This window comes from Micromesistius poutassou, assembly GCF_964030765.1.
Source record: "Micromesistius poutassou genome assembly, chromosome: 17".
Classification (NCBI taxonomy): Eukaryota; Metazoa; Chordata; class Actinopteri; order Gadiformes; family Gadidae; genus Micromesistius; species Micromesistius poutassou.
In genome coordinates, this window is record NC_140287.1 from 15,094,743 (window position 1) to 15,112,838 (window position 18,096).

General features: G+C 47.4%; 1 protein-coding gene across 1 annotated transcript in view; it reads left to right on the forward strand.

Annotated features, from left to right (window-relative positions):
- smoc1 (SPARC related modular calcium binding 1) overlaps nucleotides 1-18,096 on the forward strand; it is a gene marked incomplete at both ends in the record, with an annotated part of 29,371 nt that overhangs the window by 1,845 nt on the left and 9,430 nt on the right. Inside the window, 8 exons of the mRNA XM_084482129.1 lie at nucleotides 10,796-10,961; nucleotides 11,247-11,330; nucleotides 12,008-12,120; nucleotides 13,062-13,161; nucleotides 14,372-14,422; nucleotides 15,098-15,145; nucleotides 16,653-16,742; nucleotides 17,225-17,305. Coding sequence (XP_084338255.1) covers nucleotides 10,796-10,961; nucleotides 11,247-11,330; nucleotides 12,008-12,120; nucleotides 13,062-13,161; nucleotides 14,372-14,422; nucleotides 15,098-15,145; nucleotides 16,653-16,742; nucleotides 17,225-17,305 — 733 coding nt within the window. The remainder of the gene's footprint in view (nucleotides 1-10,795; nucleotides 10,962-11,246; nucleotides 11,331-12,007; nucleotides 12,121-13,061; nucleotides 13,162-14,371; nucleotides 14,423-15,097; nucleotides 15,146-16,652; nucleotides 16,743-17,224; nucleotides 17,306-18,096) is intronic.

The following is an 18,096-nucleotide window of genomic DNA, read 5'->3' on the forward strand; positions in this document are numbered from 1 at the left end:
GCCCTCTTCCCGACCGCGATCCCCGCTTAATTAAACAAACGGGTGCAAAAGTGGTCACCGTGGTATGAAAACACCCACAATGCAATGTTTGTAAGGGTTACGCCGTATTTTCCTTGATGGGTTTGGAGAGATTTTATCTATTCCTGTTTGCAAGAAGAACGGGACCCAGAAAAGTATTTCCTCTTACATTCTTGAGAATAAACAATAAGCAGTAATAGTAAGGTGATTAGAATGAGTCCAGACTGTTATCCTCACCTCCCTCTAGGGATGATCCTTTTCCCTCTCCTTCTTCTCAGCGATATTGCTCTCCCAGAGCACCAGAAGCTTGGCTGAACTTCTTCTGAAGTTCCCCTGCTGCCTTCTCCTCCTCAGTGTGTTTTCGTTGTGTCCTTCTTCAGGAACTGATTATAATAGATTGCATTTATGTAGGGTTGGCTGACTGTTTAACTGACTGGTCTGGGGAACTGTTTAACTGACCGGTCTGTTTGACTGTTTAACTGACCGGTCTGGAGGATTGTGTGTGTCTGTTTGCAGGTCTCTGTGAGTGTGTGATTGCGTGCGTCAGACACACAATGCGTTTGTGGGTAATGCTCTGTAAATGTGTGAGTATATCTATGTGAATGTGTGTGTGTGTGTGTCTGACACTGAGTGTGATATTGCGTGTAGAGAGAGAGGTGAGCGATGTCGTAATGCATAATTCTTTTTCTGTGTGAGAAAAGTGCTATATAAATAAAGTTGCTTTGCCTTGAGAAACACAGTGTGTGTGTGTGTGTGTGTGGGCGTGTCCATATTGTACCAACAGTCACCTCATCCGGCACACAGCCTCCGTGAGGGACCGCTGGTGATGAGACGGACTGGCTGGAGGCTGGGGGTCATGGTCTGGGCCGGCTCACAGCGTTGTTCCACTGATCAGGCCTCCAGACATGGCGGACAGATGTTCTCCAGCCAGTGTGTAACCATCCAATACCTCTGCATACCGAGTCAGGGGAGAGGAACTCACAACCTCCATGTTTAGGCTTTTCGCAATTCCTTTTGTGCCGATCAATATCCAGGAATGAAGGACACACAAAAAAAAAACAAGAAACACACAAACCAGACAAGATGCACACGCACGCACACTTGCAAGCACACACGCACGCATAAGCACAACCTCTGGCCCCAGATTGTGTCCGGACCCCTCATGCAAAAGAAGCCCATAACTACGAGAACAACCAATGAAATTGCTCACACATGTCCTCCCCCTGATGAGCGGGTGACCCGCACGCAAACTACTTCCTGCTCCATTTCACGTGTTCCTCAATCAGCCCGTAATCAAACGCAGTCGTGGCCCGGCAAGATGTGTGATCACGCGATTGGCCCGTGTTCCGCCCGGTGCCCTGTCTCAGATCGTTGCCGTGGTTACGGTTCAAAGGGCCGCCTTTACGTTAGCGTGCCGTGCCTACAGTCATGACGACGCCATTGGCCCGGGGCCCAAAGAGCATTGATTGACTTATGATTGCAACCAGTTCCTGTATCTCGGAGCATCAGGGTGAGGCTGTAAACGGGGAAGGTAAATAATCAGCTTCAAAGACGTTTTCTGGGGGGGTTCAATGTTTTTTTTCTGCGTTTAGTTCAAAGGAAATCACACCTTTGTCTTTCTTTTATTCCCCAAAGTGTTTCAAGTCCTTTATCAGCTGTTAAGGAAACTCCAATTAACCTCCAAGTCCAGAAATATGGTTGAAATATGGAATCAACGCAGCCCAAAATCACAGACTTCAGGCTATAATCATAACCACACCATAACAATAACTACCTCCATAACATAACCATAGCTTCAACCATAGCCATGAACATAATCATAACCACAACCCCGCTATAACCACAGCCACCATCCTAACCATAACATAACCATGAAGCTAGATACCTATCCATAAACCATAACCATAACATATTATGATGCTAGATACCTATCCATTAACCACAACCATAACATAACCATGAAGCTAGACGCCTATCCATTAACCACAACCCTAACATAACCATGAAGCTAGACGCCTATCCATTAACCACAACCCTAACATAACCATGAAGCTAGACGCCTATCCATTAACCACAATCATAACAGGACCTTAAGTATAACCCCAACTGGGCTACATGTATAACCATAGCCATCACCAAAGCCCCGGTCTGCATGAATCCATTCACCAAGAGGCTCTCCCCTCACTACTGCCCCTCCCTCTATCAGCATCACCTCATCATTTGACCTGTCCTCACCAAGTCCTCATGCCCGTCGGGTATGAAGGAGCGCACTATGGGAGGATGACGTAATGAATGAGTGAATGCGCCTCCCAGGAGGAGTGTGGCAGCACCGTGCCTGATGTCATGTCAGCGGCCTGGACATTCCTCTCCCCAGGGTAGCGTCCAGCCACCCTGCTGTGGGGGAGGGGGGGGGGGGGGTGGGGGTGGGGGTGGCTGACACCCTGCGTGGCTCTGCCTTCAAGGCTGAACTACAAATAACACCAGCTGAGGTGCAACATGTTGTTATATAATGAGGACCAAATGGGGAGCAGCTGAGACGGATTCCGCGCCGAACCATCGATTAGAGCTGTTAACGGCCCATGGACAGATGAAGACGCCATGCTTTCACACACACACGCACGCACGCGCACGCACACACACAATCGCACAAGGGCAGCACCTGTGTGGAGAGGGTTCAGTGCCACCTGTGCTTGGCGGTTCTCAGCCCGCTGAAGGATTACTTCAACGGATCAACTTTGAAAAACAGAACCTTGGCTACAAAGATCAACCATGACTCATTCATTCGTTCATTTGTTCATCCGTCTTTCACTCAAACACGCATGTTTTGCTTTTCTTTTATCACACACTTTATGACACACTTGGTCATTAAGAAGGCATGAAGGATGGTTTTATAGATTTCCTGGATACTAAACATGCTGATCATGGGACAGCGGGTATTTCATTGGCCTTGTTAAAGCCACAGAACGCATCGTAATTAGTGTTGGCTGTCTGGGGTGGTTGTCGCTCCACTTCGGCTTGGATGCTGGCTGGCTTCCACTATTCTCTCTCTCTCGTTCTCTCACTCTCCCTCCCTCCACCCCCTTCTCTCTCTCTTTCCATCCCCCCCTCTCTCTCTCTCTCTCCATCCCCTTCTCTCTCTCTCTCTCCCTCCATCCCCCCCTCTCTCTCTCCCTCTCTTCTCTCTCTTCCCTCTCTCACTTTGCTGGCTCTCATTCTGCCAGTTATTATTTTGGAAAGTGTTACAGGGGGTGTGTGTGTGTGTGTGTGTGTGTGTGTGTGTGTGTGTGTGTGTGTGTGTGTGTGTGTGTGTGCAGTCCTGTCCAGTCCAGCTTCACAATGAGTATTTTATATAGTCTTTTATTTAATTGACATAGTTTGCACACGTGTGTACACCAGTGCACACACATGTGTACACATGTGCTCACACGTGTGCACTCCCGCGGCGGCTGCGTCACAGAGGAACCTACACCTGAGCGGGTAAAGGCGGGTCATGTCATGACATCAGAGATATCCTCCACACACACAGAGCCCTAGGGTGGTCTTCACGGAGCAGGCGGCCCTCCTTAAAGATCACAGAGCAACGGGGCTAGCTTCGTAGCTTCATGCTAGAGGTATGCGGTTGGCATCCAATACGCCAAAGCTTTATTGAATTAGTTTTAATGACTCGAAAACGGTCGAACTTCAGGTCGGGGTATCCAATCTTTCGGATACGCGTTAACCTCGTTTATAAGCTGCTCTCTGTCACGCAAGCACTGACCGTCAAACCTCAAACATGAAACGTGATCCGTGGACAGGGTCAGGACTCTCAGGATCGATGGTTGTTTTTGTATTTCTCATTGTGGTTATACACTACCAACCGTTTTAGTTTAAATACATTGCCAAATGTTTGCTAGGACACAGCTAAAAAAGGTCAAGCTTTTGCAACATCCGCTGGTCTGTTGATGCCTAACTTTGTTTGGCTTTTCGATTTTGATTTTGGCTTTTGGTGATTATCTCCTTGGTATTTTTATTGAGAAAAACTTTATACGTACGCCCAGCGTCGTCAACCCCAGCCGCGGTCTACCTCGCAACCCAAACTGACTTCCTTATTAGGCTAACATTAGCGAGCCCACTGTGATGCTAGGACTCTTTTTACTCTGAGGTGATTTTGTAAGCCTTTGATTTGAGGGAAAGCTGTGCAGATAAAACATAGCATCAACGATATACACGACACGCAACGAAGCGGTTGAAAAGTTCACATTTCTGGCTTCTTGTTTTGCTGACGTGAACACGCTGATTTACGACGTTCGATTGGCACGTCTTCCTCCCCTCTCCTCGAGTCTTCAAACGTTGATTTACTCCACGAGGTTATTGGTTTCTGACAGTTCCCCCGCCTAAAGCTCACCGCTCACGGTCAGGGGAGATGGAACAGATCCTCTGCCTCTCCGTCTCAACCCTGATGCTCTGATGCCTGCACAACAGGATTGTATTTTACGGGTTTGTATGACGATGGAGAAAGAGAGAGAGATAGGTGCTGGCAAGTGTGTGTCTGTTTGTATGTGTGTCTATGAAAGCGCTGCATAAAGGAATTTGTGTGTAGTGTGTGTGTGTGTGTGTGTCAGCATGTGGGTGTATTTGAATCCAGCTGTGTGTTAGGGGGTTTTCTTTGACCTTTTATTAGGAGGTCACCGTCCTGACCTCCGACCTCTCCCGATCAGGATCCCCTCTCATGCACCCCCCCCCCTTCCCCTCTCCTCTCTGAAGTGACGTGTGTTTAAAGTGTGAGTCAGGAAGAGTTCCCCGCCGAGCAGAGTGTTTATATACAGCCAGCGTCTTTAGACTTTCAAAAGACATTCTGAACTTATAAAACTGGATCATAAAAACTGAAACCCCTGTCTTTGAGTTGCTGAGCCGGGCTGGTGATTACCCTGCTCATCGTTCTAGTGACATCATCGTTCTGACTGTGATGTCATCGTTCTGGTGCCGTCAGTGTTCTGTTGGTGACATCACTGTTCTGTTGGTGATGTCATGGTTCTGTTGGGTATGTAATGGTTCTATGGATACTGTCAGGGTTCTGTTGGGTATGTAATGGCATTATATTGTTGCTAAAGGTGAAAACGCCCTTCCTTAAATTATAAAGAGTGATTATTACCGTAGAGCTGTGTTCAATGCTGAGATTGTGACAATGTTGTTGGCCACTCTTGGTGTTAGCTGCTTATTCCATCATCTTTAATGTAGCTGGCTGTCTGACTGGGGTCCCACACCGCTTGTGTAGCTGTGATTAACAAGACGGCAAAGAAGCTAAAGCTTTCCCCCTTAAATTGTAAATTGTCTACCTCGTTATTTTACGGGGCTTGTACTCATTCTTTGTTGTTTGCGACTTCCCACACTGTGCCCTTTGGAAAAACGTTTCATTCCTTTGTGCTTTGTTTGTTTTGTCTTATTCTTTTACTCCATTCTATTCTATTTGTCTTCTATTCTGTTCCAAATTGCCTGTTCGCTCCAGTCTTGATGTCGGCCGCAGCGCAGATCCGTAGGGTTGTGCATTGGGTAGTGATTAGCGGTTAACGGTCGGGCTAATCCTGCTGCACATTGTTTTCTTGATCCCTGTGTTTCATCTGCAGGATATAAAGTCCTTGCTGGTGCTAGCTTTGTCGCTATAATCCCGTTAGCCTTTAGCTGGAAGTGAATGGGAGGTTTGGTGACCAAAGCTAACATCTGCATGGGTTCGGTCCTTTGAGTGTTTTTGGGTGGCCGTACCACCCAGAACAACAGAGGAAGTGTGTGATTTAAGCTTCTTTCACACGTAGTTCCCGGTAGACTACTGGGATAACCTTTCAGGCACCGCAAGTGATTTTCAGTATTCACACGTGCAGCTACGTTTTGGAGGATTTCCTTCTTGCGCCCTTTCACACAGGGCATAGCAACGCCCGGATAGAGTGGCCCAGGGACGGTCCAGCAGATGGAGGTACTGCAACATGTATGGATGACAGCCGCCATGAAACTGAGAGGAGCTCCATCATTTACAAAAGAGGCTAGTTTCCCAACTGAGAAGCTGTATCGATATTGTTTTCGAATCATCATCAGTCGCAGATTACGTTGTCAGTGGAGTTTTATGATTGATTGATGATTGCTCGCACAGGATTGTGTTATGTCTTGAGCAACAAGGATACATCAATGCTTCCCTCAAAACCTTCCTATAGCCAGAGCCACCCCGCAGGCAGCCCCTTTTGGAGATATTTGGGAGAAAGCCTGTGTGTAGTCCGAAGCCGATTATGTGATTGTTAGTTTGGGGGGAGGGGGTGATAGATATGTCTTGACAGATGTGATAGATGGAAGGACAGGAGCCACTAGGAGCCTCCAGAGACAGGAGCCTGTATCAGGGGCCCAAGGTTGCTGTGATACAGTCCAGAAACCCTGCCCCCCCCTTCGTCTGTGGATGAGATAGGACTTGGCAGTCCGTCAGCCCGTCTGTCCTTCCCACCGCCCATTTGTCTCTCTGTCCATTATTTGGGGATCCGGGTCGTTTTTTATTCTAAATCTCCCTTTGATTTGTTATCTGTTGTGACGTTAACGGTGTGTGCTGGAAATCTCCAGTGGATCTCAACTCATAACTTTAATGGAGTTTTATTGTCTCTGCTTGTGTTGACATTTTCCAAATGTAATATTTGGCAGTTGGAATCCATTCTAATCCATTTAAAATATTGTTTGCCAGGCCCTTGGACGACATTACAAGTATTTGTAATCATCTTGTTAACCTAGTGGTAACCTACAACATATTCAGTCTGTTCGAGAGGCCACAGTATTATGTCAGAACCGTACCGTACTGTATGATGATAGAAGACCAGTGTTTCCATTAGACAGTCAGGGCGGTTTCGTCCCTCTGAACAGGACGCAATTCCTTAGTCACCCAGAGGCCGTATTGATTACTTAGACCTTTCTAGAACCTTTTGGGAAACCATGACAACTCCAGGAAAATGCATAAAAAATGCTACCTGGGTGGGGAAATAGAATGCAGGAATAAAAAAGGTTTGTTGAGTTGTCATGGTTTCCAAAGATTCTATGAGGTTCACCCTCCCAACCTACCAATCGGACCGGTGGGATCCGTAGCGCTCCATAATGGCTGATTTATCACAGTGGAAGGGCCAAGGTGGCCTCCATTAAGAGCATGACTCAGCAGTGTGGAGAGTTTGGTTCTGGTTTGGTCTGGTTCGTGGCGTAGAAGCCAGCATCTGTGACTGTGTGACGGAGCAGAATTAACCTGCAGGAGGAAATGGTGGATATCAAGCTCTTGATCTAGAAGATCGCCTTGTTTGGGCACTTTAGTTGACTCCACCGATACAACACTTTGTGACGATGACAAACCGTTTATCTAAAGTGCTCCGGCCCAAATTCCTCTCGTTTTGGGTTTGGCAAATACTGTGGGAAAGGCCGTCCAGAACAACACCGCACCAGTGCAATACGGGCTGGTCTCTCGCCAGTACCTCCCAGTACCTCCCAGTACAGAGTCCCACTCTGAAAGATGATTTAGGAAAGAAATATTCCATCTATTCATCATATATAAAGGTTCTATAGCCCTTCCTTTATTTGGATTGGATTATTTCTAACTCTATTTCTTGTTTTTTATTCCCCATAGGACTTCATTTTGCCCTCAGATGAGGGAGGCTTTGTTTGTATTCGGTGAACATTATTTTGCCGGCTGGTTAGAGTTAGGCGGTTAACCACAATAGGTGTTGGCATGCGGTCCCACAGCGGCTGTTTCTAGAACACAAATACAGTGGAACCCAGTAAGCCTATATCTTAGTGTTTATTTGAGCTGTTTTATGACGCCTGCATGTGCAGATATCTTCTAGAACACAATGGAATCCGTGAAAAGTTATACATTTTTAGCAGCCTTTCTTTACGTGACTGAAAGCCAGTTTCTTTTGGCAGGCGGTTGGACAGCAGTGATGTGCTCCAAAGCCCGCCCGACGACAGCCAGTTGAAGAGAAATGATTGGCCCTGGTTTACTCTCTGTCTGCAGGTCTTCATAAGGGATCCACTTAGTGATTTAGTTTCTCCTCACAGTTGATTTGGCGGTGGGGGTGTCTGCTCGGCTCCTTGGCAGACGGTGAATACATTTTAAGGCTCTCTGATACGTCGCTGGCAAGCGGAACAATTCAGTTCAAATCATATTCCTGTTTGGGGTTAAGTTAATGTTTTGTTAATCCCTCATTCTACTTAACTTAAAGATTAAAAAATGTAAGTAAAATAGAATATATTTTAGTCCGCAATGTGAGGAGCAACAAGGCAAAGCACACACACTGAATTTCATTTCAGCCAACTTTGGAATTTATTCCTTTCATGAAGGGAATATTCAGCAAATCCTCTCAACAATCTCATATCATGTTGTGTATTAATCAGTCTGTCTTTGCGGGAAACTTTTTATAAGGAGTACTTAGTGCTATTGAAGCCAACGGCGCTGCTAAAGGCCCCAGAGGTAGTGGTTCCACCAAGCCCACTGCTTGATTTCCTATTCTGAATCCATTTCGACACCCAGTGCTATAAAAAGATCTGGGCTGGCCGTTGATTCCACGATCGTTCTTGGTTCCAGACCTTGGGGAAAATAAGTACGAGAAATGCTGAGCAGCAATCACACAGCATCCAAGGTTAAATCTCTTCTGTAGAGTGACTGATTTGTCTCAGCCTTTTACGGGGAACTCTGGAAATGCAACGTTTGAGAATTGTTCCCCCAAAGTGTTTGACAAAGTAAGCTAAACAAAGGATCGATATCTACCTCGCTTGTTGCCATGGCAATGAGCCCCAAATACATGAGGCAGCCATGACTTTGTCGGTTCGCTAGACTTAGCATTAGCCAATGCTATTGCACTGGTGGTGACGTATCAACGGAGAAAATTATAGTTGGCAGATGGATTTGACTTTTATTAGCTGTCAAAGCACACAGTCAGAATGGTTGGATTTCAGACTACGTCTACATCTATCTGGCCTTTTTAAATTCGCTATCATTCCTCTCTCTCTAAACGCCTTTCCCCCTCTACTCCTCGTTCGTTTTGTTCCTGTCCTAAAGGACTACGTTTCTCTCAGAGGCACAGCGGGTAATTGGTGGAGAGTGGCGTGATTGCAGCAGAGTCTGCTTAACGCTGAGCTGGGGGACTTGGCCGCACGACAGCGTGCACGTTGTTAAGACGGCTGTCTGATTGCTCCGCTCCGCGCCTCTTCTGAGGGGAGGAACCAAAAGTCTCCGTCTCATAGCAACAATTTTTTTTGTTTTCAAAATATGGAGTCAGAACCTTTTCGAGTTTATCCTCGGGATAGCTAGCAGACTACTGTCTGACAGTGTGTGTGTGTGTGTGTGTTTGTGTCCGTGCATGTGTGTGTGTGTGTGCGCGTGTGTGTGTGATCATGTGCGCATGAACCCAGCAGACGCTCACGAGCTTCACGCACTTCATGCACTTGAGACGTTTCCATGCGGTATCCGTGCGGATCGTTTGTGAAAGCGGCCTCAGATGGTCTGATAGCGGTCGGCGACCAGGGGAACGGGGCCGTGCCCTTGTGTCTGTGTTGACGTCTTATTTTCCACTCTCTCTCCGTACCTGCGCCTAATGAAGTGGGTCATGTCGGATCCCGGGATCCACATCCACGCCCACACTCGACCTCCGGTCTGCCGGCAACTGGAGGAGAAAGTGGAAGCCGATCCTGAGGAGTTGTCCTTTATAGGGAGTTAGCTTTCCTTTATTGGAACTCAGTAGCAGTTAGTAAGACAGGAATGCTGTGTTATCTCCTTGGCATTGCCTGGTGTAGACACAGACTGTTACCAATAACAATAGCTGGACACTGGGTGCCAGCAGGAAAATTACATCATAAAAACGACATTCAGCATTCATTTGAGTCGCTGAAGACTTAGGTTGGTCAATGACCATATAGATTCGCGTATATATTCACCTCATCTCGTTAAAGGGGAGGTACAGGTGGAGGTTTGCGTCTGAGGTTTTTCAAGTTGTTGAAACCGGTTCCACGGGAGCTGGAGCCGTCCACGGGCCAGAACCTGATTCAGCATTGAGGTCTCTGGTGCCGCTCAGCACACACCTCCTCCGCTGTTCTAGCAGCAGCTCCTCTGCTGCTAGAACAGCCATTAAGGCTCTGCCAGAGCAGCCATTAGGGCTCTGCCAGAGCAGCCATTAGGGCTCTGCCAGAGCAGCATTAGGGCTCTGCCAGAGCAGCCATTAGGGCTCTGCCAGAGCAGCCATTAGGGCTCCACGAGAGGAGGCTGCGTAATGGCTGCCCCCCCCCCGGCCCTCTCTCTGAGCATCCAGGAGGACACTAAGTGGTTAATGGATGCTGAAGGTTGCTCTGTGGTTTGGCGCTGGGGTTTGGATCCCAGCACCGGTCCACTCCGTCCCGCATCAGACCAGCTCGAACTGGATTTCAGTCGGTCGAGGATCGGAGCAAATTGGCCCACGTTGGAGAACGGTTACGGTCCAATTTCTGAGCGAGTACAAGATTAAGTTGGATTGTGTCCGGTGTAACACGGTGTAATTTTTTTGACAGCACATTCTTTCCGATATTAATGAAACTGTGAGTTAATTTGGACTGGTCTGACTAGAAAACATTGGGCCAGGAGGACCAGGGAGTTCTGCAGTTTTCCTCTAAATAATTGTACTTATGTTTAATATATAAATATAGTTCTTCTGTCTCGTGTCATGTGACGTGTGCTGTTCTGCTGTGTCACGTGACGCGTGCTGTTCTGCTGTGTCATGTGACGCGTGCTGTGTCATGTGACGTGTGTCCTGCTCCTCAGTGGCTGATCGGCGACAGGGACGGCCACTGCGGGGCTGCCTGCTCCCGGACCCAGGGCCGGCCGGTGTGCGGCTCGGATGGGCGGAGCTACGACACCAGCTGTGAGCTGCAGCGGGCGCGCTGCAAGAACCGCACGCTGACGCTGGCGCACCGCGGCCGCTGCCGAGGTGACGCCTGTCTGACCGACTGTCTGACTGACACCTGTCTGTCTGACTGACCGTCTGTCTAACTGACCGCCTGTCTGTCTGACGGACTGACTGTCTGACTGACTGATGACCATCTGAATGACTTGACGCCTGTTTGACTCTTTGCCTGTCTCTCAGACTGACTGACTGTCTGTCTGTCTGCCTGTCTCTCTGACTGACTGACTGCCTGTCTGTCTGCCTGTCTCTCTGACTGTCTGTCTGCCTGTCTCTCTGACTGTCTGTCTGTGTGTTGGTTGTGGGTCTCAGGTAAGAGCTGGGTGCGCATTGACCAGCCCCCCGTGGCCCCGGCCCCCAGCCCAGCCCCCAACAGCAGGGACCTGGAGACGAAAGGTGGGCCTCTGACACACACACACACACACACACACACACTGACACACTCACTCACTCACTCACGCACAGACACACTCACAGACTCACTCACACACACTAACACTCACTCATTCACACACAGTCTCTCGCTCACTCACTCATAATCATACACACACACACACACACAAACAGATGTTTATGTTTACATTGTTACTGAGTAAACAATGGTGTCATAAAATGTGTTTAGGCCTGAGGTTACATGGATGGAGGACCAGACATTTGATAAATACTCATGTTGGTGCAGATTCTGTTGTGTTTTATAGATATGATTTATATATTTACAAATCCCAAAGAATGCCATGTGAACAAAAAACGCTGACCTAAGCAAATAAATCTTCAAACTTCATTATTTGTTATCCTGTCTTTGGGCTAGTGAATGAGCTAGGCTAGAGGTGGGGCTAGTGAGAGACTAGCCTGTGCTAGTGGTTGGGCTAGGCTAGTGCTGGGGCTAGTGAGAGACTAGCCTGTGCTAGTGGTTGGGCTAGGCTAGAGGTGGGGCTATTGAGAGACTAGCCTGTGCTAGTGGTTGGGCTAGGCTAGTGCTGGGGCTAGTGAGAGACTAGCCTGTGCTAGTGGTTGGGCTAGGCTAGTGCTGGGGCTAGTGAGAGACTAGTCCGTTCTCTCCGGTCCCGCTCCAGACGGAGGTCAGTCCAAGTGCCGTGTGGAGAGGAGCCAGGCCCTGGAGCAGGCCCGCCGGCCACAGGAGTCCATGTTCGTCCCAGAATGCAACGAGGACGGGAGCTTCGCCCAGGTCTGACTACTCCTTAATCTCCATCTATCTATCTATCTCTGTATAATGTCTTTCTCTCTCTCTCACACACTTTCTCTCTCTCTCTCTCTCCATCTCATTGTCTTTCTCCCCCCCCTCTCTCTCTCTCTCTCTGTCTCATTGTCTTTCTCCCCCCCTCTCCCTCTCTCTCTCTCTCTCTTGCTGTCATTGTCTCCTCCTCTCGATCTCTGTGTAACTTTCTTTCCATTTCTACATTCTTTCCCTCAAATTAAATTCTTCAGCAGATTATCAACAATATCAAAAAACATTGTGTGTTTATGCACAAATAAACGTTCTGTATTATCCATCTAAATGTTCTTAATTTCCTTATTTGTTCCTGTTTGTTTACGTGGATCTGTTCCAATATGGGTTGTCCTTCCAAGCACATTAATAACTGGTTTTGTGTATAGCGGCAAACCACTAACTATGCTCAAACTACTGTATTATACTGTACTGTATACCAACTGTACTGTACTAACTGTACTATACTCACTAACCATACTCACTGTACTATAGTAACTGTACTGTACTAACTGTACCATACTATACTGTATACTAACTGTACTGTACTAACTGTACTATACTCACTAACCATACTCACTGTACTCACTAACTGTACTGTACTCACTGTGCTATACTCACTGTACTGTACTCACTCACTGTACTATACTCACTGTACTGTACTCACTAACTGTACTATACTCACTGTAACATACTCACTGTACTATACTCTATACTCACTGTACTCACTAACTGTACTCACTGTACTATACTCTCTATACTCACTGTACTATACTCTCTATACTCACTAACTGTACTCACTGCGCTATACTCTCTTTACTCTCTATACTCACTGTACTATACTCTCTATACTCACTGTACTCACCATACTCACTAACTGTACTGTACTCACTGCGCTCCAGGTGCAGTGCCACACGCTGACAGGGTACTGCTGGTGCGTCACCACCGATGGGAAGCCAGTGAGCGGCTCGTCCGTCCACAACAAGACCCCCGTGTGCTCAGGTACCAGGGGGCGGGGCCTGCTGCAGCCAATCGTATTCAGGAAGGAAAGCCATCAGAATGAAAACTGTGCGCTCAAATGTAGCCTTTGTGGAGTGAGTCTGAGACGTTGGCCCCTGGATGTGGTTGGGGGATAAACGATGAGACACGGCAGTCAGACTACACCTCGACTACACCAGTCCTCGTTTTATGCACAACATTCGTTGAGCTTTTTCTTTGTTAAATGGACTTGGAAGCCTGGATGAGTATGGGGTTCCATCAGTTATTAGAGGAAGGAGATTCAAATGTTGGCATTGGGATGACAGGGGGAGCTGGCTTGAGTGACATGATCAACATTATCAATACATATATATTATTTCACTACTTTATAGTACCGTATAGTAAAATTATGCATTCCCCTCAAAACTCCTGGTTTTAAGCTAGGCTAAGCTAGATGAGGCTAAGCTAGGCTAGGCTACAGCCCGGGTTTACTACCAGTCATGCAGGCCAGCAGGTGTATGGTCAGGCGAAATGGCTAATGGCCCTTCAGCCTGGGGCCTCTCTAACCACACCTCACCTCACCTCCCTCTCCCTCCCTCCCTCCCCCTCCCTGTGTATAGGCCCTCGGCAGCAGGTGTGAGGGGTAGTGATGGTGGGGTGAGGCTAGTGGGGTTGGATGGGAACACTTTATGGTAATCACCATAATTTACCCTCTGAAGATAATACTGGGAGGGATGGGGGAGGGATGGAGGGAGGGAGGGGAGGGCCCGCCTCAGCATATGGAGCAGATTTGAGTGTGGAGGAGAGAAAGAGATGGGGGGTGGAGAGAGAGAGAGGGGGAGGAGAGAGAGAGAGAGAGAGGGTTACATGCTACTCCTAGCTGAAAAGATAGGCAGTCTCCACCTGACACTTCACATGTTCTCAACTACTGTCTTTCCTTTTATTTCTCACTCGCTTTCTCTTTTTCCCACACTTTATCTGTCTCCACTCCATCGTCTCCTCTCTCCATCTCTCCTCTCCTCCTATCCTCCCCTCATCTCCTTCTCCTCTCATCTCTTCTTTTCTCTCCTCACCTTCTCCTCCCCTCACCTGCCCTCATCTCCATCTCCTCTGAACTTCTCTCCTCTCCTCTCCTTATCCTCCTCTAATCTCCTCCATTCTGCAAATGACCAAAGTCACCCATTCCCCCCCTGTTCAGATGAGCCCAAGTCAACCATGTCACATACGTTTGCAGGAAACTTCCATGAGTTTATGGCCCCCCGTGCTGGGAAGAGTGGATTGTCAGGTAGTGAAACTTCCCTTGCCCCGCCCCGACCTGTCCTGTCCTACTCTGATTGGTCTAATGATGACCCAGCCTCCCATAGATGCATGCAAGCCTTCGCCACCTGCATGCTAGCCAATCAGGAGGAGTGGTGTACCACGCATATACCACACCGGGTTCTCATTGGTCACGGCTCGGTCGTCATGGTTGGCCCCCCCCCCCCCCCCCCCCCCCCCGCCTCCCACAGAGAGAGCGATGCCAGGTGGGCTTCCATTGGAACTAACCGGAACACCCTCCCCTCCTCAACTTAACGTAACATATGCGTGTCTTCTGTCAGGACGTAATGCAATGCGCTCTCCCCTGATTGGTGCATATGAATCACCTGATCAGGAGGAAGAGGAACAGGAAATGGGTCATTCTTGGGCATCTGATTCGCTTTTGTTCCAAAATGAAACAACCACCATTTATAAAAAGCTGTATGCGTTAAACGCATTAAAGCTAGGATTCTTTTTAAATGGAGCTATGTAAAAACGAAATGCTTTAGTATAATTTGTTCACTGAAGAACATAGCTCACGGCTAACAGCTATAGAGTGGATACGTAGCATTTTGGAGGGAAAGTTTGTACTTTTTTTTGGCGGGTCGATGGCTGGTGTTTGGTAAGGTGCATGATGGGTAATATCTGTGTTCTCTGTTTAAAGGGTCAGTCACGGATAGGCCGCCTGGGCCCCCAAGCTCTGGTAGAAAAGGTGAGATGAGACCTGTCTATAATGTGTTTATAATGTGTGTGTTTGCGTGTGTGTGTGTATGCATGTTGCCGGCTAGGTGTGTGTGTGTGTGTGTGTGTGCGTGTACATGAGCGTGCACTTGTGCATGTGTGTTTGTGTGTGTGTGTGTGTGTGTGTGTGTGTGTGTGAATGTACATGCACGTGTGTGTGTGTGTGTGTGTGTGCATGTTGCCGGCTAGATGTGTGTGTGTGTGTGTGTGTGTGTGTGTGTGTGTTAGTTTATGTATATTTCTGTGTCCACTCAGTTCAATAATCTGGGCAAAGTCCTTTATAGAAAGAAGTAACATGCACATCTCACAGATTAGTTGAATGCAAAATTCTGGAAATCTTAGGCTAAAATGTATTTGCTATTATTGCAATGCCTGTTTTTGTTTACATTCAAGCATATTGCCTCATATTCTTAACTAAACTTAAACATTCTTAACACATTAAACAAATGGATTTAAGTAAGTAAACTTTCTTTGAAACACTCATATACCAAAGCTTGTTCAAAGAGCAATATGACTAAATAATGGATAGTTGAACTCATCAAATGACTGTAACTGTCGCCTGTTTTCACCTCAACACCTTAATACTAACGTAGAGCTAGGCTAACACTGTTAGCCGCCTGCCGCTAGCCGCCACTGGTTTGTATTTGGTTGGCTGGTGTCCAACGGAGAGCTCCGATGGCCCCCAGACCAACCAGCAGCCTGCAGGGTGAGTATTACCAGGAGCAGAACTCACTGCTGCAGATCCAAGGGCTCCTCCTCCACCTCCTCCTCCTTCTAAAGCAGGATTCACTGTCACTTGTTTCGCTGCGTTTTCGTTTTTGGTTGTCAGTTTTCTTCGTCCAGTCGGGAGTTATGGGGATTCTTTTGTTTCTGAGTCAGTTTCTCGTGAACGGAGGGAAATTAAGTCCCAAAAAGATTTATAATTAATTGATTGAGTTGATTAATAATGGATTCCATTAATAATGGAAGTATCTCTTATAGTTAATTTTCTCAGTGTTATCTGTAATCGGTCTAAATCTTACAATTTTATTCATGAATTGATTTTAAAATATATTCTAAAACATTTCAAATACTGTAGTTGATACAAAGTACTTCTGAAGAAATCTAGTACTATAGTACTATGAACTCTATTTACATCTTCCTACCTTCTTCTCATTTGGGTGTTATGCTAATGGTTTAGATTTATTGATCGATTGATTTTCTATACTTTTACTACAGCAATGGGATGGTGTGTGTGTGTGTGCTTGCGTGCTTGCGTTCGGTGTGTGAGTTTGTGCATTGTAGTACTATTGCTAGTTTTTCCGAGCTGGTTTGTGAATTTCAGTCAGATGATCTATATCTACGTACCGTGTCAATCTGTGTGTGTGTCTGTCTGTCTTCTCTCTGTCTGTCCTTGTCTCCTATTGGCCGGGCTATGTGCAAATCCCAACCATTCAACAGTTCTGGAGAGTAGATCGTATTAACCTCCATAATGGCAGTCTCCTTCCGTTTCTTTCTCACCCTCAACCCAGACGATGGCTCCAAGCCGACGCCCACCCTGGAGAGCCACGCCCTCACAGACGGAGACGGTAGGAGGCCAGTCATCTCCTCTCCCTTCTCCTCTCATCTCCTCTCCCCTTTCCCCTCCTCTCTTCCCCTCTCCTCTTCTCCTGTCTCCTCTCATCTCCTCTCCCCCCTCTCCTATCATCTCCTCTGCTCCCCTCTCATCTCTTCTCCTCTCCCCCCTCTCCTATCATCTCCTCTGCTCCCCTCTCATCTCTTCTCCTCTCCCCCCTCTCCTATCATCTCCTCTGCTCTCCTCTCCTCTGCTCCCCTCTCCTCTCTCCTCCCCTCTTTTCCCCTCTCCTCTCCTCCCCCCTCCCCTCCTCTCCTCTAAAACCAATTATGAATTAAATTAATCAATCTAACAATTAAATAAAATTAAAAAATCATATATTTTTTTTACTTTATTTTTTTGTGGGCTTCAGAAAAGCATTTGAAAAATATGTGTTTTATTTGTGTTGTTTATCACTCTGTATGTCTCTGTGTTTGTTTCTTGCTGTTGCCACAGAGATCACAGCCCCAACACTTTGGATAAAACAGCTGGTCTACAAGGAGAGCAAGCAGAACAGCTCCTTGTCCAGGAGACCAGGTGAGCGAGAGAGAGAGAGAGAGAGAGAGAGACTACTATCAACCTGACTAGAGAGAGAGACTGTGGGAGAGAAACTGAGAGAGAGACTGGGAGAAAGAGAGATGGAGACATACATACAGAGAGAGAGAGAGAGAAATTTACTATATTTCGACTGACATCATGTGTCCATCCGCGCGTTCTGCACTCAGACACTTTCCAGACAGTATGAAGTACAAACAGTTAGTATCAACGTCAAGTATCACAGTGAACCGGTCTGAGCAGTCTCCCATCAAACGGCCCGTGTTGTTGTAATGTAGGCTCTGCTCAGGCTGGTTCACCCAGAATGCATTTGGGCGGAATGTGAGGTTAGGAAGGTCAGACGGGGGTCGCCACGCTAAGTTCATCCTAGCGCACGAACATCTGCACACACACATGGGCTTTCATGTCTGGTCTACGTGCATGTTTAAACACACACACACACACACACATCCGTACAGTACATGCTGCCATCGCCAGAGTGATGACACCTCCCTCTTGACTAGCCATGTCTGCAGACAGACAGCTGCACACTAACAGGAACCAGAGAGCTAGCTGTAGCTTCACACTATCAGGAACCGGAGTGCTAGCTGTAGCTTCATGCTAGCCGGGACCAGAGAGCTAGCTCTGGCATCATGCTAACGGGAACAGGAGAGCTAGTTGCAGCGTCACGCTAACAGGAACCAGAGAGCTAGCTGTGGCGTCACGCTAACAGGAACCAGAGAGCTAGCTGTGGCGTCATGCTAACAGGAACCAGAGAGCTAGCTGCAGATTCT